Source organism: Aptenodytes patagonicus, chromosome 26, assembly GCF_965638725.1.
Source record: "Aptenodytes patagonicus chromosome 26, bAptPat1.pri.cur, whole genome shotgun sequence".
In the NCBI taxonomy this organism is placed as follows: domain Eukaryota; kingdom Metazoa; phylum Chordata; class Aves; order Sphenisciformes; family Spheniscidae; genus Aptenodytes; species Aptenodytes patagonicus.
In genome coordinates this window covers 428,023-450,391 of record NC_134974.1, presented here as the reverse complement: position 1 = coordinate 450,391, position 22,369 = coordinate 428,023, and the positions used below count along the sequence as shown (strand labels likewise).

Here is a 22,369-nt window from a genome sequence, read left to right as displayed (position 1 = left end):
TTGATTTTAAAAAAAAAAAAAAAAAAAAAAAAAAAAAGTAGGCTGGGGAAAACCAACGGCACATATGAAACAAATCAAGAGCTGGCGAGCGGCTGAGGCTCCAGCTGCAGCGATAAACAAGGCAGCCACACGCAGGCCACGGGGATGGAGCCCTCCGGGGCACCCCTCGCCACCTCTCCGAGGAAAACCGAGCAATTTCCGAGAGCGTAGAGGAAACACTGACGGGGACGGCGCATACTGGAGGGAGCACGTCACGGCTTTACTTGGCGCCCGAGACATACGCGAAGGTTTCAAGGGAGCCACGTGTGGAAGCGTGGTCCAGGAGACAGCGCAGCAGGAGCTTTCAGGGGGCTGGGGGGTGCTGGGGAGGGAGGGGGGAGGCTGGGAAGCGCCAGCAGCAGCAGTCCTGGCGAGACCCCAGCGCCGGGAGCACATGCAGCCCCTTGTGCGGGGGCAGGACCCCTGGTCCCTCCCGCACCCTCAGCAGTTAGTCAGCACCCGCTTCCACCATTGAAGGATGCTGGAAGGGGTGGGGGAAGAGCTGACTGCTCCGGAGACCCCCAGCCACTTGGCGCCGTCCCCAGCACTGCTCTGGCCATCACTGCTGGCGCCACAGGTAGGTCTGGATGGAGTTGGCTGGAGCCATGGTCTCGATGAAACCAACGGCGGGGTCCCGGATCCCAAATGGCACATCCCAGCCAAACCTGGGGGACGAGAGAGACTGAGCAGGTCAGCACAGCTGGGGCCGAGCATCCCCCCGCATCCCCCCACCCGGACAGCCCTGTTGACCTGTTGAGGACCACCAGGACGAGGGCCCCATCAGGGCGCAGGATGGCCACGTGCTCCAGCTGACAGATGAGGCATCGGCGGCTGCTATGCAGCCCCACGCGCCGGGAGCCCTCGGGGATGAATTTGCTGTGGGGAGAGGAGCAGGAGAGGGATCGTGCCCCCGATCTCAGGCTGGCAGCAGCACCTGAGCCCCCCCCCCAGCCCTGACCCACCTGAAGTGCCCCAGGTGGTAGAACATGGGCTGCTTGTAGAAGACGTCCTTGCTGCTGTCCACGATGACTGGGCTGTCCACGTAGTTCTTGACCCAGTTGGGGCCCCCCTCCAGGTCCAGGGCCAGGTTCCAGTCGGTCCAGCCGGCCACAAAGTGGTTCAGGACCTGGGCAGGCGGAGAAGGGGCTAAGCGGGGCTGAGCAGGGCCCCCAGCTCTGGGCGGGCAGTGTCGGGAGGCCGTACCGTCAGGATGCTGTGGCTGTAGCGGTCCCCTCGCTCCCAGCAGCCCAGGGACACAGAGAACCGGAGGGTGATGAAGCCGCTGCAGGCCTCCGTGTAGAGGAGAAAATGGTCAGGGAAGAGCTTATGGGTGGCCTCCAGGCTGCAGCTGGCCGGGACGATGCCGTCCAGGTACCAGTGAACCCCCATGCCGGCGACATAGTGGGCAGCGGTGGCATTGCCCAGGACCTGGGGGGAGCAAAGGAGACACCTTGCACCAGGGCCACCACCACCCTAAGCCCCGTGGGGTTGGACACATGGACCCCACATGCCAGCAGGGTCTCCTAGGGAGACCTGCCTCCCCTCTTGTCCCCTCCTGTGGGCACCGCAGGCACCCACGCCTGCAGCCCCCTCCCTTCAGCACCTGCACCCCAAGCAGCAAGCCATGAGCAGCACCCCAACGTGGCTCCGGTACCCTGCTGGGTACAGAGCAAGGTGTGTGTGTGGGCAGATGTGCCCCTTGGTGGGCTCCTCGCCCCCCTGCATGGCTCCTACTGCTGCCTAGTCCTCCCTCCACGCCCCCCCCCCCCCCCCCGGGGTGGTCTTGCACCACAGCCCTGCCTGGTCCCTGGGGTGCTGATGGTTTGAGGCGAGGGAGGGACGTGCTGCGCCCTCCCCTGCAGCTCCAGCCTCGCTCAAGGCAGGGGCAGGAGCGCATTTTATTTTCTTTCCTTTTAGTTTAAGGTAATTCCCACGAACAGCTCTTCAGCATTGTGAAGGGTAAGCCGAATTAGCTGAAACTGCCTGGAGAAGGTGCTGGCATGCCAGCAGTGCCTCTGCGTGCCATGCTGCGGGAATGCCACCTCCTGTCCCTGCTTCAGCTAGGCACACACAGAGGCGGTTGCTACTGAATTAGCTGGCTCCAGCTCCCTCTCCGGCAGACCTGGTTTGCCTCCTGCTCTGTCTAGGGCTGGGAGTGGCTGCTGGCTTAATTTTCAGCTAAAACCCAAGGCTTAGGTGGGACACGGAGTGGAGGGAGAGGAAGGAGCCAGGCAGAGCAGTGGGCTTTGCTCTTCACCACTTTGGCCCAGTGCGGGAGGTTGATGCGCTGGTCATCCAGGATGATAAGCTGGGTGTGGTGGGGACTGCGGGCCAGCGCGGGGCCCAGGTCATGAACGATGAAGTCCCGCTGCTGCGCGGCAGTGAAGGCAATGGTGGGGAACTGGGGGTGTGTGAGGAGCGCTGCAAGGGGCTCGTTCTGCGCCGTCACTGCCCAGAAGGTCACGTTGTGTTTGGCGTATTCGTCCAGGAACCTGGCGCAGGGAAGGGGGGGCAGCGTCAGCCGTGCCTGCCCACCCTCTGCCCACCCTGGCCCCCTGCGGTCCTCGAGCATCCCAGCCCCAGGGGACAGTACTTGATGAAGTAGTTGGCCCAGGTCTTGTGGTACTTGTCCCCTGCCTGCCCCTTCAGCGTGCCCTTCCCACGGACATCCCCGTTACTCTTCATCCAGGCTGGGGAGGTCCAGGGGCTGGCGTACAGCGACAGCGGCCGCCTGCTCATGGCTGAGGCTCGGTGCAGGAGGGGGATCTGCAAGAGGGGGGGCAGAAGGACCTGCTCAGCTGCAGCTGCAGCCCCCCAAAACCACACGGCCCAGTGCGGGAGGAAGGGGAGCACTCAAGGGACCTCCGCGGGGAACAGCAGCCTGTGAGCACCACCCCATGGCACGGCGCCCCGGCTCCGCACCCTGCCAGTGCCAGCCGGGATGCGCCAGGACATGCCCTGGAGGAGGTGCCAGCTCCCATGGGCTGTCCCCACGCACCCTGCTGCCATGCATGGGGCTTGGCAGCGCCTGGTCACGGGGGTCCCGGCACGCGCAGGAGCTCCAGCAGGAGAGGGGACAAGATGCCAATGGCAGTGGCTTCAGGCTCCCACCTTCATCTTCAGGTCCTCCTCCGCCAGCCTGAAGTGCTTCAGCTCGTAGTCATGGGGGACGTCGTCGTAGCTGTAGGGGCGCACGGAGAAGTCGCTGCAAGCCATGGGGAGCCGGATGAGGTTGTACTCAATCCCTGCGGAGCAGGAAAGGCATCAAGCGGCACCAGAGCAGGTGCCCAGGTGATGAGTGTCCCTGCAGCGGGGACAGGCACAGCCGCCTCCGGGGACCCCACAAGCCACCCCACGCTGCCAGTGCCCTCATTGCTCACCACTCTCAGAGAAGTAGGAGCGCAGCAGGTTGTCCTGGGCTGGCCGCGACAGCCCCAGGATGTTCAGGGCAGCAGCATCAGAGAGGGACCCGCCGAAGCCCTTCACATGCTGGTACATTGTGGAGACGTTGAGTGTCAGCAGCAGCCCTGTGAGGGAGACCCCAGCTCAGCTCGTGGTGCCCAGGGGTCCTGTGCTGGCACCCGCCACCTGCCCAGCTGCAGCGGGTACCTGGGGCACGCAGGCTGCGCTGGAAGCTCCCCTCGCTGCGCTCCAGCCGCTTGCCAGCCTTGCTGCTCTCATACTTCACGTAGGTGCCCAGGGCCGGCAGGACCACGGGGTCCAGCGTGTCGCAGTATGTGGCGTTGCAGACACACACCATGGCGTCACGGCCGAAGTACTTGGGGCTGCAGGGCCGGGCGCCTGGGGGGCACGGGCAGGGTGGGGGCAGCTGCCAGCTCAGGGACGTGTCCCTGCCAGGGCTCTCCTGGCTGCCCTGGGGTGCTGCCTCTGCCCCCATGCTCCACACCCTGTCACCTCCCCGGGCACCCCAGCTCCGGTGCTGCCCCCGGGCTCCTTGACCCTGTCCCAGGACACCCTGGCACCCAAACCACGCTGTTCCGTTGCCACCCCTGCGACGTCCCTGTGCTCACCTGCAGCCCCAGGCACCGCCTGCAGCAGCAGCAGCCAGCCCAGGATGCCGACAGCCCCCATGGCCCCTCTGCGTCCCCCCAGCTCCAGCGGGTCCTGGGGAGCAGAGCCTGTGAGCAGGGGCACCCTCAGCCAAGGCAGGCACGGGCGCAGGAGGGGGTGGAGGGGCAGGCTGTGCTCCCCAGCTGGATCAGCACCGTCTCCTCTGCCCCCACTCCTTGTTCCGCTGCCAGGGAGCTCCTGCTGCACGCTCCGTCCTCCCCCCACCCCTGCAAAGACCCTCGCCTTACAGGAAGGTGAGGTGGGTCCATCCCTCCCGGGAGCCCGCAGCCCACCCGCCTCCGCCCTGGCTGCTCCCCGACCTGCACTGCTGCCAGCCCTCCTCCTCCTCTGGCAGCTCCAGCCTCCCCACCTCGTCTTTACGGGGAGCTGCTTCAAGACCTCCCTCCGCAGCACACCCTCTCCCACCCCCACAGCTCCTCCTTGCTCTCCTCCCGGGCCGTACCTACCGCTGGTCTTGGACCCGGACCATCGTACGTCTCCTCGCCATGGGGCCAGAGCCGGGGAACACTAGGTCCCCCTTGCCTTCCGCTGCCATGCAAGAGCATCAGCCCCCAGAGAGGAGAGATGGGGACATCATGCTGGCAGCTCTGGCTACACGAAAGGCCCCACCAGCACAGGGAGATGCAGCACGGGGCAGCTCTGAGAACCCACTGCAATGCCCTGAAGGAAGAGCTGATTTCTTTCTTTTGTCAGGCAGGGTCTGGATGAATCCCTGGAAGCACAGCAGAGCCCACGGGCAGGCTCACCATAGGCTGTCCTGCTAATGAGCTCTAACAGCACCTTGAGCAATTTACCCCTGCCCATCACCCCAGTTCCCCCATTCCCCCCCACAAGAGCTGCTGTGGCCATGCACCCAGCCTGGGGAGGGTCCAGGACCCCCAGGCGAGGATGGCAGATGTGGCTGCTGCCATGCCCTGCCCAATCCTTTTGCATTGCTCGCCCCACCTCAGCACACACCACGGAAGGCAGCAGCAGCAACAGCAAGCTGGCAAGTGCCCCAGTCTGCCCCAGCTCCTGCACAGGCAGGGCTGCGCTCTGACCCCCAGCAATGGCAGCCAGGGCTGCACTGTCAAGTCAGACCCATGGAGGGGAACCCACTGCCCCGACACCAGCCATGCCAGGAGCAGAGCTCTGCTCCTCTGTGCCTGGTGACAAACCACCCTGGGAGCCCTCCCTGCTCCTCCGAGAGCAACCCTCACAGTCCAAAGAGCCAGGGCTGAACCGGGCCAGCTCACCCAGGCATGCAGACACCACCTGGTCCTGGTCACATCGCCCAGGACATGCCTGCTCCCGTGGACACGCATGCACGCACCCATCACTGCGGGGATGCCCTTAGCATCTCTCTGCAGGGGTGGCCCAGGGGGACAGAGAGCAGCCAGCTCCCAGCCACTGCTCCGCCTGCCCAAGCGCGCCAAACGCCGGGGCTCAGGTTTTCCCTCCACAGGGTTAAACCACTCCGTTAGCTCTCCCTCCCCGGGTGGAGCAGCACTTCATGACTAATTTTCTCCTTTTCTGGCATATCAGATGCAGCTGTGGGGCAATTCAATTCATCAGTTCCTCCTACCCTCCAGCACTGCCGTGCCATGGTCCTAAGCCTCCGCCTGCCATGCGGGGCCGAGCCACGTGGGGCCGAGCCACCGGGCACCCGGGGCCAGCTGCCACCAGGAAAGGGGCAAACGGGGCTGGGCAGCCCCCAGTTACGACTCACGGGGCAAACAGGCAGCCCCGGAAGGAAGCTCCTGGCCACGTCGGTCTCCCACCCCCAGCTATGACTAACATGTCAGCCGGCTGCTACACCCAGGCTAATAAGCCCCAATTTTGGGGAAGGGTTAATAGGTCAGCCCCTGCTGCCCCACAGTGATCAGCTGCCTCCTGCCAGCTACCTGGGATGCCCGTATGCCCTTTCCCTCCCCATTTCGGGGTCCAGCTCTGCCTGCCCCCCACCCAGCCACAGCCCCGCAGCCGGCTTGGGTCCCCGCAGCCCCCACAGCTCCCTGGAGGAAAAACACTGCGGAGGCTGCTGGAGCTCATCCCTATCAACACTGGCTGATAAGAGCTTCCTGCTGAGCAGGAAAAGTGAGACCCAGGGGAAGGGCAACGCCTCGGTGCGGAGCGGGTGGCACAGGAGATGCCAGGCAGCCCCACCAAATCCTCTCAAAGCCATTTCTTGCTGCAGCACACGAGGTTTCTCACTGTGTTTGCAGACCTGCCCCACAGCAGGTGGAGGAGCCTGCGCGGTGAATTTTGTCCCTCAGCCAGGCCAGTGGGGATGGGGACCCTGGGAACACAGAGCTGGGGCTGAGCTGCCTTTACAGGCATCGCGACTCCAAAAACATTGGTGCCAAAGCGGGAGCTGGGTGTGCAGAGCCTCAATGCGGCATCGTGGCAGCAGCTCAGGCTCCAGGGTCCTGTCAGGCAGCTGGACCTCGGCCCTGAGCATGGGGAGACCTGGCCCTTGCTGGTGGTCACTGGTTCCAGGCCAGCTGCTGGGGGGGGTCCCATCCTCCCAGCCCCAGCAGTCACCAGCTGGTGTGCACCCCAAAATGAGGCAACACTTTGCACAAGAATTAATGAGCCAAGCCCAATAACGTCGGACGATTCACCCCCTCTCCATTTAACCCGGAGCTAGTCAGTCCTTCAGACCTGAGCACAGCACAGGGATGAGGGCATGTGTCCCGGGATGATTCAGCATCTGGACATCGGCTTTTATTAGCAGGGCCGGTAAAACATTAAAGGAAGCCGGTAAGTAAGAACCTGGGAAAGAAGCAGCAGGTGAAGGAGCGGTCCTGCACTCGGGCGCAGGGATGCTGGGAGCGGGGCTTGCTGTCGCTGCAATCCTGGAGAAATATTTCCCTCTTGTGGACAAACATAAACAGCTTCCAGGCAGGAGCGGGATGCTTGTGTCCCTCTGCAGAGCCAGCTCTCCCCAGGACTCGGGCACCCCCCAGTGTTGTGGGGTCCCAGGGCTCCTGCCCCAGAGCAGCGTCCCGGCGGCACCGCGGTGCAGGACGTGCCAGCTTCCCAGGGTGCCCCTGTCACGCACTTACCCACCACCCCGGGCACTGCTAGAGCCGGTGCTGGGCTGTGCTCGGCCCACGCAGCGTCACGGCTGTCAGCCCTGACAGCATCCCCGGGCCGCATCCCGCCTGCCTCGACCTGGCTGACCCGGATCAGCCCAGCAGCCCTGGCCTCCCTTCCTCACCCTGCCTGCAATCGTGACCTCCCTGTCCTAATCCTCTGCTCAGCACACCCTCCGAGCTCCCTCCCTCCTTCCTGGGTGTGCCCGCACTCGGCACCCATTCCTGGCTCTGTGCCCACTTGCTCAAGCTGCCCCGGCTCCACAGCAGGTGCAGAGCCCCTGGTGCGCCCTGAACCTCCTCGTCGCAGCGGAGACCACTCTGCCCCATCCCCACGGGGGACGGCACACCCCATTGCAGGGCCGCTGCAGCCCGGCTGGCATCCCTCTCCCTGCGAAGCCCCAGGAGAAGCTTGCAGATGCCCTGACCCCATCCAGAGCTGGCTCATACCCTGAACCGACCATGCTGTGATGCTCCTGGAGCTGGTTCTGCCTCCAGCACCGACCTCAGGTAACATCCTGCACCCTGGGCTGGGTGAGATGTGAGCCACACACACCCCCACCCCAGCATCGGGCTGCGAGTGGCTCCAGCTTGGCAGGAAAAGCACAAAAAGCTGAAGCTTGGCTGCAATCCCTGCCCAGGGCTTCCACCAAGGCGGGTGTCCAGGCGCTTTGCCCCCACTCCTGCTCCGGGACCCAGAGCATCTGCATGCAGGATAAATCCTGAGCTGCCGGCCAGCTCCTAAACCTGCCCACAAAGGCACTGGGAGAGCACCCGGGTTTGGCTCAGCCCCCTACCAGGCAGCACATGCTTGAAACTGGGAGCAGACTGGTGCCTGGAGCACCTCCCCAGCAGGGTAAGCCCCGCTGTGAGTTGGGGTCAGGGGGGAGAACAGCAGGGGTGGGCAGGGAAAGTAGCCGCTCCATGGGGCTCCAGGTGCTCTGCGCTGCTCTTGGGACTCCTGCGGGCTCCGTGCCCGGGTGGCACCCAGCCATGGCGCCCGGGAGCAGGGGAGGAACCTGGATGTTTCTCTTCCAGCCGCAGACATAGAGGCAGCATCAGCATTTAATGTCAGAGCAGCAGAAAACAGCATTCACAGCCTGTGGGATCTCCAACCTGAGGGGCACCAGTGCCCCCAGCCCTCCTGCACGTGCACAGCACTCCCTGGCCCAGCTCACTCCTCCAGCTCGCCTGAGTGCTCGGCTCCATCGCGGCGCAGACAGCGGTGAGCCGCCTCCTCCGCGCTCCCAGGCCCAAGCCTGCGGACAGAGTGGCGCTGCTCTCCTGGCCTGGCTCGGTCCAGCCCCTGGCCAGCCATGGGCATCCCAGCCCTGTCACTGCCGCTGCCACAGGTAGGTCTGGATGGAGCTGGCCGGAGCCACGGCTGCGATGAGGCCAACTGTATCAGCCAGCCCGAAGGTGATGTTCTGCGGGGACCTGGAGGGCGAGGAGCAGCGGGGTCAGACCTGCGGCAGCTCCCGAGCACCAGCAGTGCACAAGGCCCAGCAGGAGGAAACACACACACACACACACACACATACCCCCACCCCCCCCACCCCCCACCCCCCCCCCCACCCCCGGGCAGGACAGGGTCCCATGCTCACAGGCCAGGCTGCATTGCTCACCGGTTCAGAACCACCACCACCACGGCACCGTCAGGGCGCAGGAAAGCTGTGTACTCCAGGTCCACCTTCTTGGACTCTTTGGAGGCGACGAGCCCCACACGCTGGGAGCCCTCGGGGATGAACTTACTGCACGGGCACAAGCAAGAAGCAACCCCAGGAAGGGATTCAGACCTCAGAAGAGCTCCACTCCCAACAAACCTGCCCTGCTCTCCTCCCGACAAGCTGCTACTGCAACCATGGAGCTGGAGCCCGGGCAGCTGAGAGTGTGTCGGGGGGCCCCGACCCACCTGAAGTGCCCCATGTGGTAGAACATGGGCTGCTTGTAGAAGATGCCTTCACTGGTGTCCACAATGACTGGGCTGTCCACGTAGTTCTTGACCCAGTTGGGGCCCCCCTCCAAGTCCAGGGCCAGGTTCCAGTCGGTCCAGCCGGCCACAAAGTGGTTCAGGTTCTGCAACAGGACAGCCCAGACGTCTGCCCAAGGAGCAGGGTGCCGACGGGAGAGGGAGCGTACCGGCAGCCCTCTCCAGGGCCTGCCGTGCAGGGCAACACGGCGGCCTCACCGTCAGGATGCTGTGGCTATACTGGTTCCCCCGATCCCAGCAGCCCAGGATCACGTCCCTCTCCCAGAAATGGGCCCCGATGCACGCCTCCGTGGCCAGGATGAAATAGTCAGGGAAGAGCTCGTGAGTTGGCACCACCGTGTCCTGTATGGGACCAATGAAATCCAGATACCAGTGGATCCCAATGCCGTGGACGTAGCGAGCTGCCTTTTCATCCTCCAGGACCTGGCAGGGAGAAAAGCCGGCCATCACCGGGTATCACAGGGCAGAGAGCCAGCGCCCCAGCACTCGTGCTGCAGGATGGAGTGGCCGAGCCCTCCACGGAGACGTGCTGCACCAGTGGGACTGGGGCTCTGCCCTGGCTCGCCGTGCTGGCGGATCCCATGCCGCACTCACCACTTTGGCCCAATGCGGGAGGTGGAGCCGGTTGTCGTCCAGGATGATGAGCTGGATGTGGCGGTGGGAGCTGTTGGCCAGCGCGGGGCCCAGGTCCCACGCGATGAAGTCCCGCTGCTGCTCGGCTGTGAAGCCCAGGCACTGGAAGGGGTAGTTGTTGATCAGCCCAGCCGAGGGCTCGTTCTCTGCCGTCACCGCCCAGAAGGTCAGGTTGTACTTGGCGTATTCATCCAGGAACCTGGGCGCAGGGGAGAAGGGTGAGCCATGGGGTCTCCCCAGCACCACCACTGAGGATCCCCTGAGTATCTCCCCTGTCCCCTCGTTCCAGGTGCTCCTTACCGTACAAAGTAGTTGGCCCAGGTCTTGTGGTACTTGTCCCCTGCCTGCCCCTTCAGCGTGCCCTTCCCCACGAAGGACTCGCTGGTCTTCATCCAGGTCGGGGAGGTCCAGGGGCTTGCATACAGCGACAGCGGCTGCTTGCTCATGGCCAAGGCTCGGTGCAGGAGGGGAATCTGCAGGAGCAGGCAGAGGGACCACCTGAGCTGAGGCCCTGCTCCCTCCCACCGCTCATAGAATCATAGAATCATTGAGGTTGGAAAAGACCTCTAAGATCATCGAGTCCAACTGTCAACCCAACGCCACCATGCCCACTAAACCATGTCCTTAAGTGCCTCATCTACTCGTCTTTTAAATACTTCCAGGGATGGTGACTCAACCACTTCCCTGGGCAGCCTCTTCCAATGTTTAACCACTCGCCTTCAGCTTCGTGTCTTCATCTCGCAGGCTGAAGTGGGTGAGCTCGTAGTCGAAGGGAACGTCATCGTAGGTGTAGGCATGAAGGGAGAAGTCGCAGCTGGCCATAGGGAGCCGGACAAGGTTGTACTCCAGCCCTACCAGGCACAGTGGGGTGGGATGGGCAGAGGTGGGCAGTGGGACAGGAGGTCTCCAAGCCCTGCCGGTGCCCAGGCAGAGGCCCACAGGGTCCCCGGTCACCATCCCTCCCACCTCCCCCAATGTTCTCACCTTCCTCAGAGAAGTACGAGCGCAGCAGGTGATCCTGGGCTGTTTCTGGCAGGGAAAGGATGTTCATGGCAGCTGCGTCGGTGACAGAACCGCCAAAACCCTTCACCTTCTGGTACCGCTGTGTCGTGTCCACAGTCAGGACGAGATCTGCAGGTAGGGAAGCTGGTGTGACGGTGGGTCACAGGCAGGGTCCAGCCAGTCTCTGCCGGCTGCAGCGGGTACCTGGGGCACGCAGGCTGCGCTGGAAGCTCCCCTCGCTGCGCTCCAGCCGCTTGCCAGCCTTGCTGCTCTCATACTTCACGTAGGTGCCCAGGGCCGGCAGGACCACGGGGTCCAGCGTGTCGCAGTATGTGGCGTTGCAGACACACACCATGGCGTCACGGCCGAAGTACTTGGGGCTGCAGGGCCGGGCGCCTGGGGGGCACGGGCAGGGTGGGGGCAGCTGCCAGCTCAGGGACGCGTCCCTGCCAGAGCTCTCCTGGCCGCCCCGGGGTGCTGCCTCTGCCCCCCCGCTTAGCCCCCCATCACCTCCCCGGGCACCCCAGCTCCGGTGCTGCCCCCAGACACCCCCATCCCGCTGCCGCCCCCGCGCTCACCTGCGGCCCTGTGCACGGCCTGCAGCAGCAGCAGCAGCAGCAGCCGCCAGCCCAGGGCACCGGCGGCCCCCATGGCCCCTCTGCGTCCCCCGGCGGGTCCCGGGGCCTGTGAGCAGCGGCACCGTCGAAGCCTCCCGTCCCGGTGACACCCCGAGCCGGTCCCGGCCGCGCTGGCTGCCCGACCTCCCCCGCAGCCCCGAGCCCGCTGCCGGCCTCGCTTTTAAGGGCGCCCGGGCTTCCCGTCCCGCCCACGCCCGGGGCGCCGGTGCAGGAGCGGCACCGGCACTGGGTGGGCCGGGCCCCGGTTGGGCAAGACAGCGGGCGGGGGCCCGGCCCTACCCCCGCGACGGTAACGGGGCCGCGGCCCCGGGGGAGCCGCACGGGCGGCGGGGCCGTTCACCCCCCGGCACCGGGGGAACCCCGGGAGGGGCAGACGGGCACCGGGCACGGCACCGCCCCGCTTGGGCAACGCGCTGCGCCCCTGCTCCGCCCGGCCCCGCGGCCAGCGCCGGTACGGGCCGTCCCCGGCTGCGGCCCCGCGCTCACGGAACCGCCGCCGGTGACCCAGGCGCCCCGCCCCGCCGCTCACGTGACCGGTCAGCTGACCCGTTCGCCTCGCCACGCCCCTTCCCCCCCCGGCGCCACCGGCCCCACGGCCCCGGGCGGGCGGCGACCACCTTTATTCGGTCTCTAGCGAGGGGCAGCGCGGCTGCGAGCGCCGCGGGACCGGCCCCGCAACGCGTCCCCGGGCGCAGCCGGGCGGGGGGACCAGGCAGGGGGCGGGCACGGCCAGCGCAAGGGACCAGGGACCGGGCACGGCCGGCGTGGGGACGGGGCTGAGGGGCTGTACAGGGGACAGGGTACAGGCACAGCTGGCGCGGGGGACAGGGCAGGGGACAGGCACAGCTGGCACGGGGACAGGCACGGCCGGCGCAGGTGACAAGGCATGGCCAGTGTGGCGGACAGGCACAGCCATCCCGGGGGACAGGGCAGGGGGCAGGCATGGCCAGCACAGGGGACAGGCACGGCTGGCACAGGGGGGGTCAGGACAGGGGACAGGCACGGCCATCCCAGGGTAGAGGCATGGCTGGCACAGGGGCAGGCACAGCCGGCACAGGAGACAGGGCAGGGGACAGGCACAGTCGTCTCAGCCCCCCAGCAGGCACCCCAGGGGACCAGCCCCTCGCCCTGGCCCCGCCTGGGGAAGGAGCCCAGAATAGGCCCCAGGGCGGCAGCGTAGGACCCAGCCTCGCCAGGGCAGCAGCAACGTCCAAGCAATGTCTGAGGGCCCTGGCCCAGAGCGGGACCCCCCTGCTCCGCACCGGGAGGGTCCCCTTGGAGGCTGCGTTGTGGGTGGCGGTGCGCCATCAGAGGACGCTTTCCTTGCAGGTCCCACTGAGGCTCCGCGGGCGGCTGCGCTCCAGCCGGCGGGCAGACAGGAGCCGGCGCAGGGATGAGGTGGAGCTCAGGTCCCCGCAGCTCTGCAGGTGGATGCCTTCATGTGGCCGCTCCGCTCCCAGCCAGGCGCTCCAGGGAACCTGCAACCCCATGGGGACAGGCTGCAGCCGTGCGGCCAGCACCCCTGCCTGCAGCACCCCATGCTCACCCACCCCACAGGACGGCCCGCGCTCCAGGGGCAGCCAGGCGGGGACGTGGGGCAGGACAGCGGGGGTGGCGAGGGATGGCGGAGGCGTGTGTCATGTGGGTATGCTGTCATTAAGGATGGGCTCGTTCCTGTCAGGGCCTCCTGGGCTGCACAAGGTCTCCAGCATCCCGTAAGCCGAGGCTGGGACATCCCAGCGACTGCCTCCAGGCTGCGATGACTCAGGGGCAAAGCCAAAGCCATTACGACACGCATGATTTTCCCACTTGCAGCTATGGTGGGGGCCAAGGGGAAGGGGCTGCCATGCCAAGAAGGGCTGGGCGAGGACAGTGCCGCGGGAAGGAGGCTCTGCCTGCAGCCCCTGCCTGCAGCTGGGGTCCCGGCACCACAGGGTGCATGGCAGGGAACAGAGACCCCAGAAAGGCCAGTGTGAAGGTGCTGGTGGGGACAGGAGGGTGAGAGAGGGCATGGATGGGGCTCCCTGGAAAATGGGAGCTGCCCCTGTCCCCTGGGGCGCCGTGGCTGCCAGAGCTCACCTGCTTGTGCCCCTGGGAGCTGTGCCCAGGCACCTCCATGCCAGCTGCTGGGCTGCGCTTGGGTCTCTGCAGGAACCTGGCCACCAGCCCGCGGGTGCCCCGGCAGACCTTGAGGTCCCCCAGGGAACGGGTTGTTGTCTTCGACAGCTGCTGCGTCACCTTCTTGGAGGGCAGCAGCTTGCTCTTCCCCGCTGAGCCAGCCCGGAGCAGCGGGGGGGAGTCACAGTGCGAATGGCGGAGCAGGCAGGCCTCAGAGCACAGCCCTGCGGAGATGCCACCGTCGGATGCCGGGACACTGCTCCCAATGGGACCTGTCCCTGCAGTACCCAGGGGTCCCGTCTCCACTCCCCAGCTGGTGGGAACGGTACCACCCCAGGTCTCCATTGTCCCAGCCCCAATGGGGTGAGTCCGATCCCCAAAGGGCTGCAGAAGCACTCCCCCCACCCTCCCTACTCCTCTGTATATCCCTGCACGTCCCAGTGCCCTGACCTGTATCCGCAGAGGAGTTGGACACGGTGTCCTCCAGTGCTTTGGTATAAAGTACTTCCCTGAAATCTGCTGGGAGCAGAAAGAGTGTGCTCAGCCTTTGGCAGCGCCCCGCACTGCTGTGCGGCCCCCCAGCACCGGCACTGGCAGCAGGACCCACCCAGCACACCCCTCCCAGCCCAGCAGCCCCCGCCTGCTCCCCCCATTCCCCTGGGACAACTGCCCGCCTCAGACTGGCTCTAATCCCACCAGGCCACGGAGAAACCCAGCCAAAACCCACAGCACATCCCAGCTGCACTGGTCAGACACCGCCACGCGCAAATCCCTGTCCCGGCAGCCATTGCCACCTACCAGCATCACCGGCTGTCAGGACGCCGGGGTCACTGTGCGACCTCACGAGCGGGCGCTGGCTCAGCCCCGGGGCTGGGGATGAGGGGCAGGAGGTCTCGCTGTTGCGCCGTGGGTGGCAGAGGCGCCTGGTGCCGGGCCCTGCAGGGCAGTCTCCCCCGCGCCCCTGCAGCGAGCCCTTCTCCTTAAGCCGCACCTCGGGGAAGCAGGGACCGACGCAGCGGGCCAGCCCCTCCAGGCGATTGCAGCTGTGGGTGACGGCTCCCCCCACCAGGATGCCGTCGTGGCCAGGCTCTGCCGTGGAGCAGGAGTAGGAACGCTCTCCCCGCACCCGGGGCTGAGGCATCTCCTCAAAGGGCCCCTGCAAGCCCAGCATGGGGCTGCGCGCGTGGTGGCTGCACTGCACGCAGTCCACGCTCAGGCAGTAGTCCGCGCGGCTGCGCTGGATGGAGCGGAAGAGGACGTAGTCCACGGAGCGCATGGAGCCCTGCAGCTCCAGCAGGCACGAGTCCTCCGAGGGACTGCTGTCCCCGGGGATGTCCATGATCTCGGACATGATCAGGGACCCGCTGTCCATGGACACTACAAGGACCAGAACAGGGGTGGGTGAAGAGCTGCCGGGAAGGGCTGGTCACCCCGCGGCCCCTCTCCCATACCACCGATGCTCCCAGCATGAGGTGCGCTGATGGGGCACACTCACCTTCTCCGCTGAGCACGATGGAGGGGACGCGGTCGCAGGTGCAGGCGTGCGAGCCATCCGTCAGCTGCGAGTCAAACAGGGTGGCCTGTGGGACAGTGTGGTCAGGGCACAGGCAGAGCAGGAGCCCAGTCCTGCCTGGCCATCCCCTGCCCACAGCCCCCCATCCCTCACCTGGCTGTCCCCCCGCAGCCCCATCACAGTCTCGTAGGAGGGGGGGAAGTCAGTTGGGTAGAGGGGCACAGGGCTGTCCATGGACCCGTTGTAGGTGATGCTACAGAGGCAAGAGCAGAAAAGCCACATCAGGTCAGACGACCCCAGCTTGGGGGCAAACAGGCCCCCCGCTCCTGCACCACGGTGGCCCCGCTGCCAGCCGGGTACCTCTGCGCATCAGTCTCGGAGCTGCAGGTGTACTCGGGTGGGTAGTAGGGGGGTGGCGGTACTGGGGGCACGAACTCCTCGAAGTCCATCATGCTCTGCAGAAAGGTGTCGGGGGGGGACGTGCATTCCAGCGTCACGGAGCTTGAGCGCTGGGGGACCAGCTGCAGGGAGAGGAGGAAGAGCTAGGACTTCCTGCCCAGAGATCCAGCGAGGGATGCGTGTCCTGGGACTTAATCTGTACCCGGCTGGGGTCAGGTCCTGCCCTGGCACCCTGCCCCCAACACCCCCCCCAGCCTGGGAGCACTGCTCCCCATCCCTGTCTGCTCCTGGGCCACGGCTGGGACTCACCACATGGACGATGTCGAGGGAGAAGATCTGGATGCAGCACACAACAGCAGAGAGCGTGCAGATGATGGTGGAGAAGACGGTCAAGCCGCAGACACTGAAGAGGAGATCCTGAGGAGGAGTGGGGTGAGCTGTGGACGCCTGCAGAGCATGGCGGGGTGCATGGCCGCTCCCCAGGGAGCCCTTGGCCCTCCCTGGGTCCCCCACCTTGAGCGCCACGCGGATGCTCCGGCAGTCGGGGTTGGGGAACATGGTCAGCATCTCGCTCCGCTGGCTGCAGGAGGCGGGCAGTGGCTCTGAGCGGGCCTGGCAGCAGACACATGAGTCCCTCTCCTGGGGACAAGGAACACCATGAGGGACCTCTGGACACCGTGCTCTCCCCAAGAGCCACCGGCATGTCCTGCCACCAGACCCCTGCTCCACAGCTCCCCGTGTCCCCAGAGCCCTGCAGCCAGGGACGAGCTGCGCTCAGCTGCCCGGGCATGCGGGGGCATTGCAGCAGCCCCCAGCCAGCCTCACCCTCTCGCAGGCCTCCAGGGACTTCACCAGCTGCGCATTCTGGCAGGACAGGATGGACCCGGCGAGACTCAGCATGACGCCCAGCACCGACAGCAATGTGAAGAAGGTGATCTGCAATGGGGAGGAGAGGGGCTGCCAGCCGGGCAGGGCTGCGGAGCAGGGAGCCAACGCACGCGGCTGCACGTCTAGGGGCATGTGGGGCCGCTCAGTCCCCCCGTGCTGCCCTTCCCAGCCTGGAGTCCCGTCTGCGGAGGGGTCCCCCCTTAACACCTACCACCAGGGTGAGCGGCCGCTTCCAGGAGACGATGCCGACGAGTCCAGACAGCGCCAGCTGCAGACGCACAAGCCCAGGGGTGAGGATGGGGAGGGGTCTCTGCCAGGCAGTGGGGCCCAGAGCAGCCCCCACCCTTGGGCAAGAGTCCCCAGAGCCCTGCAGGCCCAGAGCCAGCCCAGGAGCAGCAGGGCCATAGGGGCAGCCTCGGTGCTGCAAGCCTGGAGAAACTGCTGATTCAGGGCACTGGAGAGCCTGGGGACTGCGGGCAGCTCCATGTCGGGCAACGAACCCGGGCCAGGATCTGTGCCACAGGGTCACTGTGGGGGACCCCAGGCCTGCCAGGGTCCTGCCCTCACCCCATGTACACAGCAGGCAGAGCATTCTGCCGCTTGGCTTGGGAGCAGGGCAGGGCTGCCTGGTCCCCCGCCCTGTTGCCACTGCAGCACCCCATGCACCCCTCCCTGCCTGCGGCTGCACAAACCTGCTCAGGGTTTGTCAAGAAGCGTGTCACCTCAACGCATACCCTGGATAGACCCCTGCACTGCTCCAGGGGTCCCCATCCCTCACACGGTCACCCTGGGGGAACCCCCGGGATTCTCCCACAATGCACCGCGGCAGCCACGGGCAGAGGGTGAGAGAGCAGCGGGGCTACACTCCCCTGGGACTGGCAGCAAATTCAGCATCCAGGGAGCCGTACGGACCCGGCAGAGCAGGTCTGTGCCAGACCCCTCCACATGCTGCCCCAGCCTCAGACTCACCGAGAAGCCGGCCCAAGACGGGCAGGAGTGCCGGATCTTGGCGGAGGGCGTGATGGTGGCCGCCACCAGGCTGAAGGTGACGATCAGGACGCCCAAGATCACTTGGATGAAGCCCAGCACCAGCAGGATCTGCAGCCAGGTCTGCTGGACGCGGAGGTGGGTGAGGCTGCGAGACGTGCGGCCGGTCAGCGAGCGGCTGGAGTCGCTGGGGGAGGGCATGGCTGCCCCAGGCGGCAAGCGGGGGCAGCCGGCCCCAGAGCCCCGGGGCAGCCGGCGGCACCGCGCCAGGACGGGGCCAGCCCGGGGGAAGCAGGAACGGACGCTCTGCGGGAACGGGCCGGGCTCCACCTTTCGCCTCCCGGAGGATGCTGACGGCGGCTCTTCCCTGCCCCCCGGGACGGGTGCTCGGGGCAGCGCCCACGGCCACGCGGGACCCGGGGTCCCCAGAAGCTCCGCGAGGTGTCCTGGGAACAGAACCAGCCTCACCGGTACCTTCGCATCCCGGCCGGAGAGCCGGCCTAGAGCTCCCGGGCGGAGGCAGAGCGCGGCCCCGGGGCTCCCTCCTCTCTCGCCGTCCCTCGAGCGCCGGGCCCCCGCCGGGGGATCATGCCGCCCTGCGGAGGCCGAGAACCGCCGCCCGGGACGGGGCGCCCGGGCCAGGCCGCCGGCCCCCGGGGCAGCGCCGGGAGGCGGGAGCCGCGGGCCGGGCAGCGGGCGAGGGTCCGGCCACCGCCCAGGAGCATCCTCCGCGGGCAGCGGGCGCAGGGGCCGGGGCGCCCGCGGGGGGGGGGTCCCGCTGCCGGGAGCGCCCCCGGCACGGGCCGGTCCCGGCGGGCGGCTACCGGCGGGCTCGCCGCCCCGCGCCCCCCAGCCCCGGCCCCGCGCGGAGCGGCTGGCGGGGACGCCCGGCCGGCGGGATGCTGCGCGGAGCGCGGCCGAGCATCGCCCCCGCCGAGCCCCGGCGGCGGCCTCCGGGATCCCCGCTCCGCCGGGGCCGGTGCGGCGGGGCCGCAGCCCGGTGGCCGCGCCCGCGGCTGCGGCAGGAGGCGGAGCGGGCGCGCCCGAGGCGCAGGGCAGCTCCGGGCACGCTCCCGCCGCCGCCCGCACCCCGGGCCGCGCCCGCACCGGGGCCGCCCCTGCGCGGCACGCCGGGAGCTGTAGTCCGGCCCGCCCCGCCGGGAGGCTGCGGCCCCGGCCCCGGCGCTCCCTCCCGCAACGCACGGAGACAGCGGAGGCACGGAGTGAAACTTCATTTATTCCTTAAATAAAACCTGAAGGCGGCTTGGCGTCGGGCACAGCAACACACGAGAGGCCGCGGCAGGAGCTGCCCCACGGCGGGACAGCCACTGCCGGAGCACGGGCCACCGCCGTCACCCAGCGCCAGCCCCCGCCGCAGGACAGGGCATGGCCGCAGTGGACCTGCCGCGTGCGCTGGCCCCCACAGATGAAGGCACAAACCCTCTCGCCAGCCCAGGAGCAGCAGGGACAAACCCAGGAGCATCAGAGAGGAGATGGGGCGAAGCAGAACTCGTGAGACCCGTCCCAGTGACACGAGGCCCAGGGAGCCCCGAGGACACTGGCACACGGGAGGGGGGACACCAGGGGCTAGCAGGGACACAGGGCACATACTAGGCAGTGCTGCACCGGCTCAGCACCCAAAAAGGGAGGAGGGCGAAGGCCCCTGGGGAAGGGGCAGGCTCTGGGTGAAGAGTGCTGGGGTGGAAGCAAGGGATCACTGGCCCCAGGGCAGGCAGAGGAAGGGAGAAGCTGTTCAGCTGGAGGCAAGGAGGGAGCTAAGGAGGTTCCAGGAGCCCTCCTTGGTGCCCAGCCTGGCTTTAGGGTCCACCGCGTGCCAGTCCCGGACAGCTGTGGCTGGGCACACAGGCTAAAGGCAGGAAGCCCCAACAGCAGCATGTGCACCACCGCTGCCTGTCCTGGCCCCACTCTCCTTATCCCTGCGCCTGGAGCAGGCTCAGCCCAGCAAAGGAGAGAGGGAGAGGACAGGGAAAGGGACTGGAGGAGGGCTGCCTCCGAGCTCAGCACCCTGGGGACAGACCCAGCCCCACCCCACCGGAGCAAGCCCCTGGGGGGAAGACAGTGATGATTTTCTTGGCAGAGAATCAGGTCCCGCATCAAAGGGAAGGCAGGCAAAAGCCTCCAGGGAAGAGCCAGCCCCTGCACGCCCTGGGACTGGACACACGGGGAACCCTTTGTGCCCCAGGGCACACAAGTGGCATCGCCAGGTGGGGAAACAGAGGAGCCCTGGCCAACACAGGGAAGGTGAGCAGCCGCTTCAGTCCCTGTCACACGTCTGGAGGAGGCTCCTGGTGCTGGAAGGGAGGGCAATGACAGGCACAGGGCTTGGTCACGGCACCTCCCATCCCGCTCCTTCCCCAGTCCACTGAGGGAAGGGGACCAGCACAAACCAGAACAGCCTCCATCCGTGAGGGAAGGGGTTAGAGCAGCAGACGATTCAGGCACCAGCACTTCCAAGCTGGGATGAGGCGGCCTCTGACAGCTGATGCAGACACATGGGGATCCAATGAAAGTGCAACTTGGATTTCCTCTTCCTTAGAAAGAGCCCACGTGCGATGAGAAGCCGGGGCCACCGCCCAGCTAGGGCACCCGGAAGGCATTGGTGGCGGCACCTGTGGCAGCGTTGGCCGCTGCGGTGCGCACCGCCTGGTTGGAGAAGACCCCCGCGGCAAACTCCTCCTGTGCTTTCTGGAAGCTGGCGCCCGTCCGGCGGTACAGAGAGTGGATCTGGAAGAGAGCGGCAGGCTCGGGGTCAGCGCACCGGCCCCGTTCCGGGCCGCCAGTAAACAGAGCTGTGCCCCCGCACCTGCCAAAACCCACCCTCATCCTCCTGAAGGGGCACTCTGGTCCAGAGCTTCGATCCAAACTCACCTTTTTCAGCATAATGATGCCCAACACAGCCACTGCTGTGAAGAACAAGGACACCAGGATCATCATCACAGCCACGGCCGTGTTCTTCCGCAACGCTATCAGGCTCAATATCCAGCCACTGCAAAACAAGAGACGGTTGCCCACAGGTTCCCTCTTCCCCACCCGCCTCCTCCCTTTCTGGGGTACCCGGCTAACCAGGTACTCCCCAGGGTCAGCACAACGCACACCTGAATCCCCAGTTTGGTATGCCAATCGCCTGCAGCACATACATCACGTTCTGGGCAAAGAAGACGAAGAAGAAGACAAAGAAGTTGAATGAACTGTCACTCCTGGGAGAAAGAGACAGACGAGGTTAGGCCTCAGAAAACAACTCTCAAACATTCCTCAAAGCGAGAGAGAACACGCAGGCCCCAGAGGCGCAGCCACTGGTTAAGTGTCTTAAAGCAAGGGCAAATCTGAGGAAGAGGCATAAGGCAGTGCAAGGATCTCCAACGGCAAGGTCCACAGGAAAACACGTTCCTGTGACCTCCTTAAAAGAGCCCCAGCCAAAGCAAGATCTGTTCCTCAGCCAGAAGCTCAGTGCAGAATCACCACATCCCCCAGGCCCAAAGGCCACAAGAGCGGCTGGGACACCATCGGTGCCGCGCTCAGCGCAAGGGCCCGTTCTCCCAAGCAGCCCAGTCTCCCCAGCTTCAAGCACCCGCCTTGCAGCCATCCCACCCGCTGCTTCGCTGCCCTGGGAGCTCAAGCAGATACACACCTGAAAGCTTTGTACATCGGCCTATACCAGCAGACAAAGGAGCAGGGCGTGTAGAGGAGAGCCCAGAGAATGGAGAGGCCGAACCCAGAACCGGACGAGGGCTCCACACAGAACCAGGCCAGCGAGGACAAGAAGTTCAGGAAGAGAGCAATGGTGCTGGCTGAGAGAGAGGACATCGGTCAAGCAACCCGAGCAAGGCTCCCCCCTCCCCACACCAAGAGCTCAGCCCCCCAGACCTGGTCACCGCGTGATAATCGCAAGTTCTCCAGCCCGGCAGCGTTCACTCGCACGCAGGACACTTGTTCCTCTACCTCCTCCCAGGACCTGCCCTTAGATTTCCCCCAGGGACTCACCCATCCAGAGGTAATACATGGTAGAAACAGTCTTCTGGAAGTCAGCAGGGATCTCCACGGGGATGTCTTGGTAGAAGCAGGGCTTCACTGGGCAGAAAGACGGCAACGGGGGCCAGTTGTTCAGCCTCGCTGCAGAGGGAAGAAGGCGAGAAAGAGAGAGCAGCGGTGCCAGTGCAGGGGGAGGCGCGGGGAAGGCGGCCGCCATCCCTCCCCTGCCCCGCAGGCCACTCACTTGCGGCACCGCCGAGGGCCGCGTTCTGCAGCTCCCTCTCCCGCCGGTCCAGCTCCTCCGCCTTCCGGTTCAGCTCCTCCTGCCGCTTCAGCAGCTCAGCCGTGGCGGCTGCCGCCGAGGCCTGCGGGGGGAACGCAGGCCCTGGGGTTCCCGCCTTCTCCCCTAGCCCACCCCGCGGCGGCCAAGCGGCTGCCTCGCCCCCCGGTACCTGCGTGCCGTAGGAGCCGTAGTTCCGGGGCTCCGTAGGGCTGGCTTTCCGCGGCGGCTGCGCGGCCGCCTGCGGCGGGGGCATGCCGGCCGCTGGCAGGGGCGGCGGAGCCGCCGACGGGGCCTGGTACGGCGGCGGCGGCTGCAGGAAGAAGAGGGGGACGGTGAGGCGCCGCTCGCCGCGGGGGGGGGGGGGAGCCCGGCCGCCGGGAAGCGGCCTCGCCCGCCCGCCGCCTCACCGCGCCGCTCTCGAAGGGGTTGTAGGCGTCCAGCGCCGCGCGCTCGGGGCCGGGCCGGGGCTGCACCGCCGCGGGGTCCTGCAAGAGACACGGCCGGTGTGACGCGGGGGCCGGGCCCGCCGCCGCCGCCGCCGCCCCTCACCCTGGGCGGGACGCACCTGGAAGGGGTTGTCCGGGAGCACCGCGGGGCCGCCGCGCTGGGCCATGGCCGGGCCGGGAGCGGGGCCGGGACCGGGACCGCCGCCGCCTCAGCCCCCTCAGCCGCCGCCGCCGCCGCCGATTGGCCGCCGCACCGTGACGTCACCGGCACCGC

At 66.6% G+C, this 22,369-nt stretch overlaps 4 protein-coding genes across 10 annotated transcripts; all 4 read right to left on the bottom strand.

Moving 5' to 3' along the window:
- Positions 1-460: 460 nt before the first annotated feature.
- LOC143171015 (lysosomal acid glucosylceramidase-like) lies at positions 461-4,131 on the bottom strand. Its single transcript, XM_076359740.1, has 10 exons — positions 4,071-4,131; positions 3,649-3,840; positions 3,420-3,566; positions 3,151-3,284; positions 2,633-2,805; positions 2,297-2,531; positions 1,243-1,467; positions 1,002-1,165; positions 790-915; positions 461-704 (listed from the first exon to the last, which is right to left on the bottom strand). The coding sequence occupies exons 1-10, from the start codon at positions 4,129-4,131 to the stop codon at positions 599-601; spliced, it is 1,563 nt and encodes a 520-aa protein (XP_076215855.1). The 3' UTR covers positions 461-598.
- Positions 4,132-8,255: 4,124 nt separating this feature from the next.
- Positions 8,256-11,616, bottom strand: GBA1 (glucosylceramidase beta 1). 2 transcript variants are annotated; one of them, XM_076359739.1, is made up of 10 exons: positions 11,412-11,616; positions 11,038-11,229; positions 10,816-10,962; positions 10,549-10,682; positions 10,132-10,304; positions 9,793-10,030; positions 9,397-9,621; positions 9,121-9,284; positions 8,834-8,959; positions 8,256-8,645 (listed from the first exon to the last, which is right to left on the bottom strand). In XM_076359739.1, the coding sequence occupies exons 1-10, from the start codon at positions 11,482-11,484 to the stop codon at positions 8,543-8,545; spliced, it is 1,575 nt and encodes a 524-aa protein (XP_076215854.1). In that variant the 5' UTR covers positions 11,485-11,616; the 3' UTR covers positions 8,256-8,542. The 2 variants fall into 2 exon arrangements, with proteins under 2 accessions (XP_076215854.1, XP_076215853.1); XM_076359738.1 differs by having other exon boundaries at positions 9,397-9,540; positions 11,412-11,556.
- A 580-nt stretch (positions 11,617-12,196) lies between these two features.
- Positions 12,197-17,983, bottom strand: ENTREP3 (endosomal transmembrane epsin interactor 3). 5 transcript variants are annotated; one of them, XM_076359731.1, is made up of 12 exons: positions 17,359-17,983; positions 16,601-16,657; positions 16,327-16,437; positions 16,015-16,140; positions 15,811-15,918; positions 15,463-15,623; positions 15,256-15,355; positions 15,085-15,169; positions 14,388-14,966; positions 14,040-14,108; positions 13,551-13,813; positions 12,197-12,949 (listed from the first exon to the last, which is right to left on the bottom strand). In XM_076359731.1, exons 1-12 carry the CDS (start codon positions 17,575-17,577, stop codon positions 12,779-12,781), a joined length of 2,049 nt encoding a protein of 682 aa, XP_076215846.1. In that variant the 5' UTR covers positions 17,578-17,983; the 3' UTR covers positions 12,197-12,778. The 5 variants fall into 5 exon arrangements, with proteins under 5 accessions (XP_076215846.1, XP_076215847.1, XP_076215848.1 ...); XM_076359732.1 differs by having other exon boundaries at positions 14,040-14,105; XM_076359733.1 differs by having other exon boundaries at positions 15,085-15,148.
- Positions 17,984-18,593: 610 nt separating this feature from the next.
- On the bottom strand, positions 18,594-22,320 carry SCAMP3 (secretory carrier membrane protein 3). Of its 2 annotated transcripts, XM_076359726.1 has the most exons (9): positions 22,215-22,318; positions 22,057-22,134; positions 21,819-21,959; positions 21,611-21,731; positions 21,379-21,507; positions 21,026-21,185; positions 20,493-20,594; positions 20,266-20,383; positions 18,594-20,121 (listed from the first exon to the last, which is right to left on the bottom strand). In XM_076359726.1, exons 1-9 carry the CDS (start codon positions 22,260-22,262, stop codon positions 19,975-19,977), a joined length of 1,044 nt encoding a protein of 347 aa, XP_076215841.1. In that variant the 5' UTR covers positions 22,263-22,318; the 3' UTR covers positions 18,594-19,974. The 2 variants fall into 2 exon arrangements, with proteins under 2 accessions (XP_076215841.1, XP_076215840.1); XM_076359725.1 differs by having other exon boundaries at positions 21,611-21,959; positions 22,215-22,320.
- Between the last annotated feature and the right edge of the window lie 49 nt (positions 22,321-22,369).

Coding starts and splice junctions, on each gene's coding strand:
- LOC143171015 (XM_076359740.1), bottom strand. CDS start 4,131: ATGGGGGCTGTCGGCATCCTGGGCTGGCTGCTGCTGCTGCAGGCGGTG. Junction 3,841..4,070: donor GGCGGTGCCTGGGGCTGCAG/GTGAGCACAGGG, acceptor CGTGCCCCCCAG/GCGCCCGGCCCTGCAGCCCC. Junction 2,806..3,150: donor AGGAGGACCTGAAGATGAAG/GTGGGAGCCTGA, acceptor CCCCTCTTGCAG/ATCCCCCTCCTGCACCGAGC.
- GBA1 (XM_076359739.1), bottom strand. CDS start 11,484: ATGGGGGCCGCCGGTGCCCTGGGCTGGCGGCTGCTGCTGCTGCTGCTG. Junction 9,622..9,792: donor TCCCGCATTGGGCCAAAGTG/GTGAGTGCGGCA, acceptor TCTCCCTGCCAG/GTCCTGGAGGATGAAAAGGC. Junction 8,960..9,120: donor TACCACATGGGGCACTTCAG/GTGGGTCGGGGC, acceptor GTGCCCGTGCAG/TAAGTTCATCCCCGAGGGCT.
- ENTREP3 (XM_076359731.1), bottom strand. CDS start 17,577: ATGCCCTCCCCCAGCGACTCCAGCCGCTCGCTGACCGGCCGCACGTCT. Junction 15,170..15,255: donor GGCTGCGGGGGGACAGCCAG/GTGAGGGATGGG, acceptor ACTGTCCCACAG/GCCACCCTGTTTGACTCGCA. Junction 13,814..14,039: donor CAACTCCTCTGCGGATACAG/GTCAGGGCACTG, acceptor GCATCTCCGCAG/GGCTGTGCTCTGAGGCCTGC.
- SCAMP3 (XM_076359725.1), bottom strand. CDS start 22,262: ATGGCCCAGCGCGGCGGCCCCGCGGTGCTCCCGGACAACCCCTTCCAG. Junction 21,960..22,056: donor ACCCCTTCGAGAGCGGCGCG/GTGAGGCGGCGG, acceptor TTCTTCCTGCAG/CCGCCGCCGCCGTACCAGGC. Junction 21,186..21,378: donor CATGTATTACCTCTGGATGG/GTGAGTCCCTGG, acceptor CCTCTCTCTCAG/CCAGCACCATTGCTCTCTTC.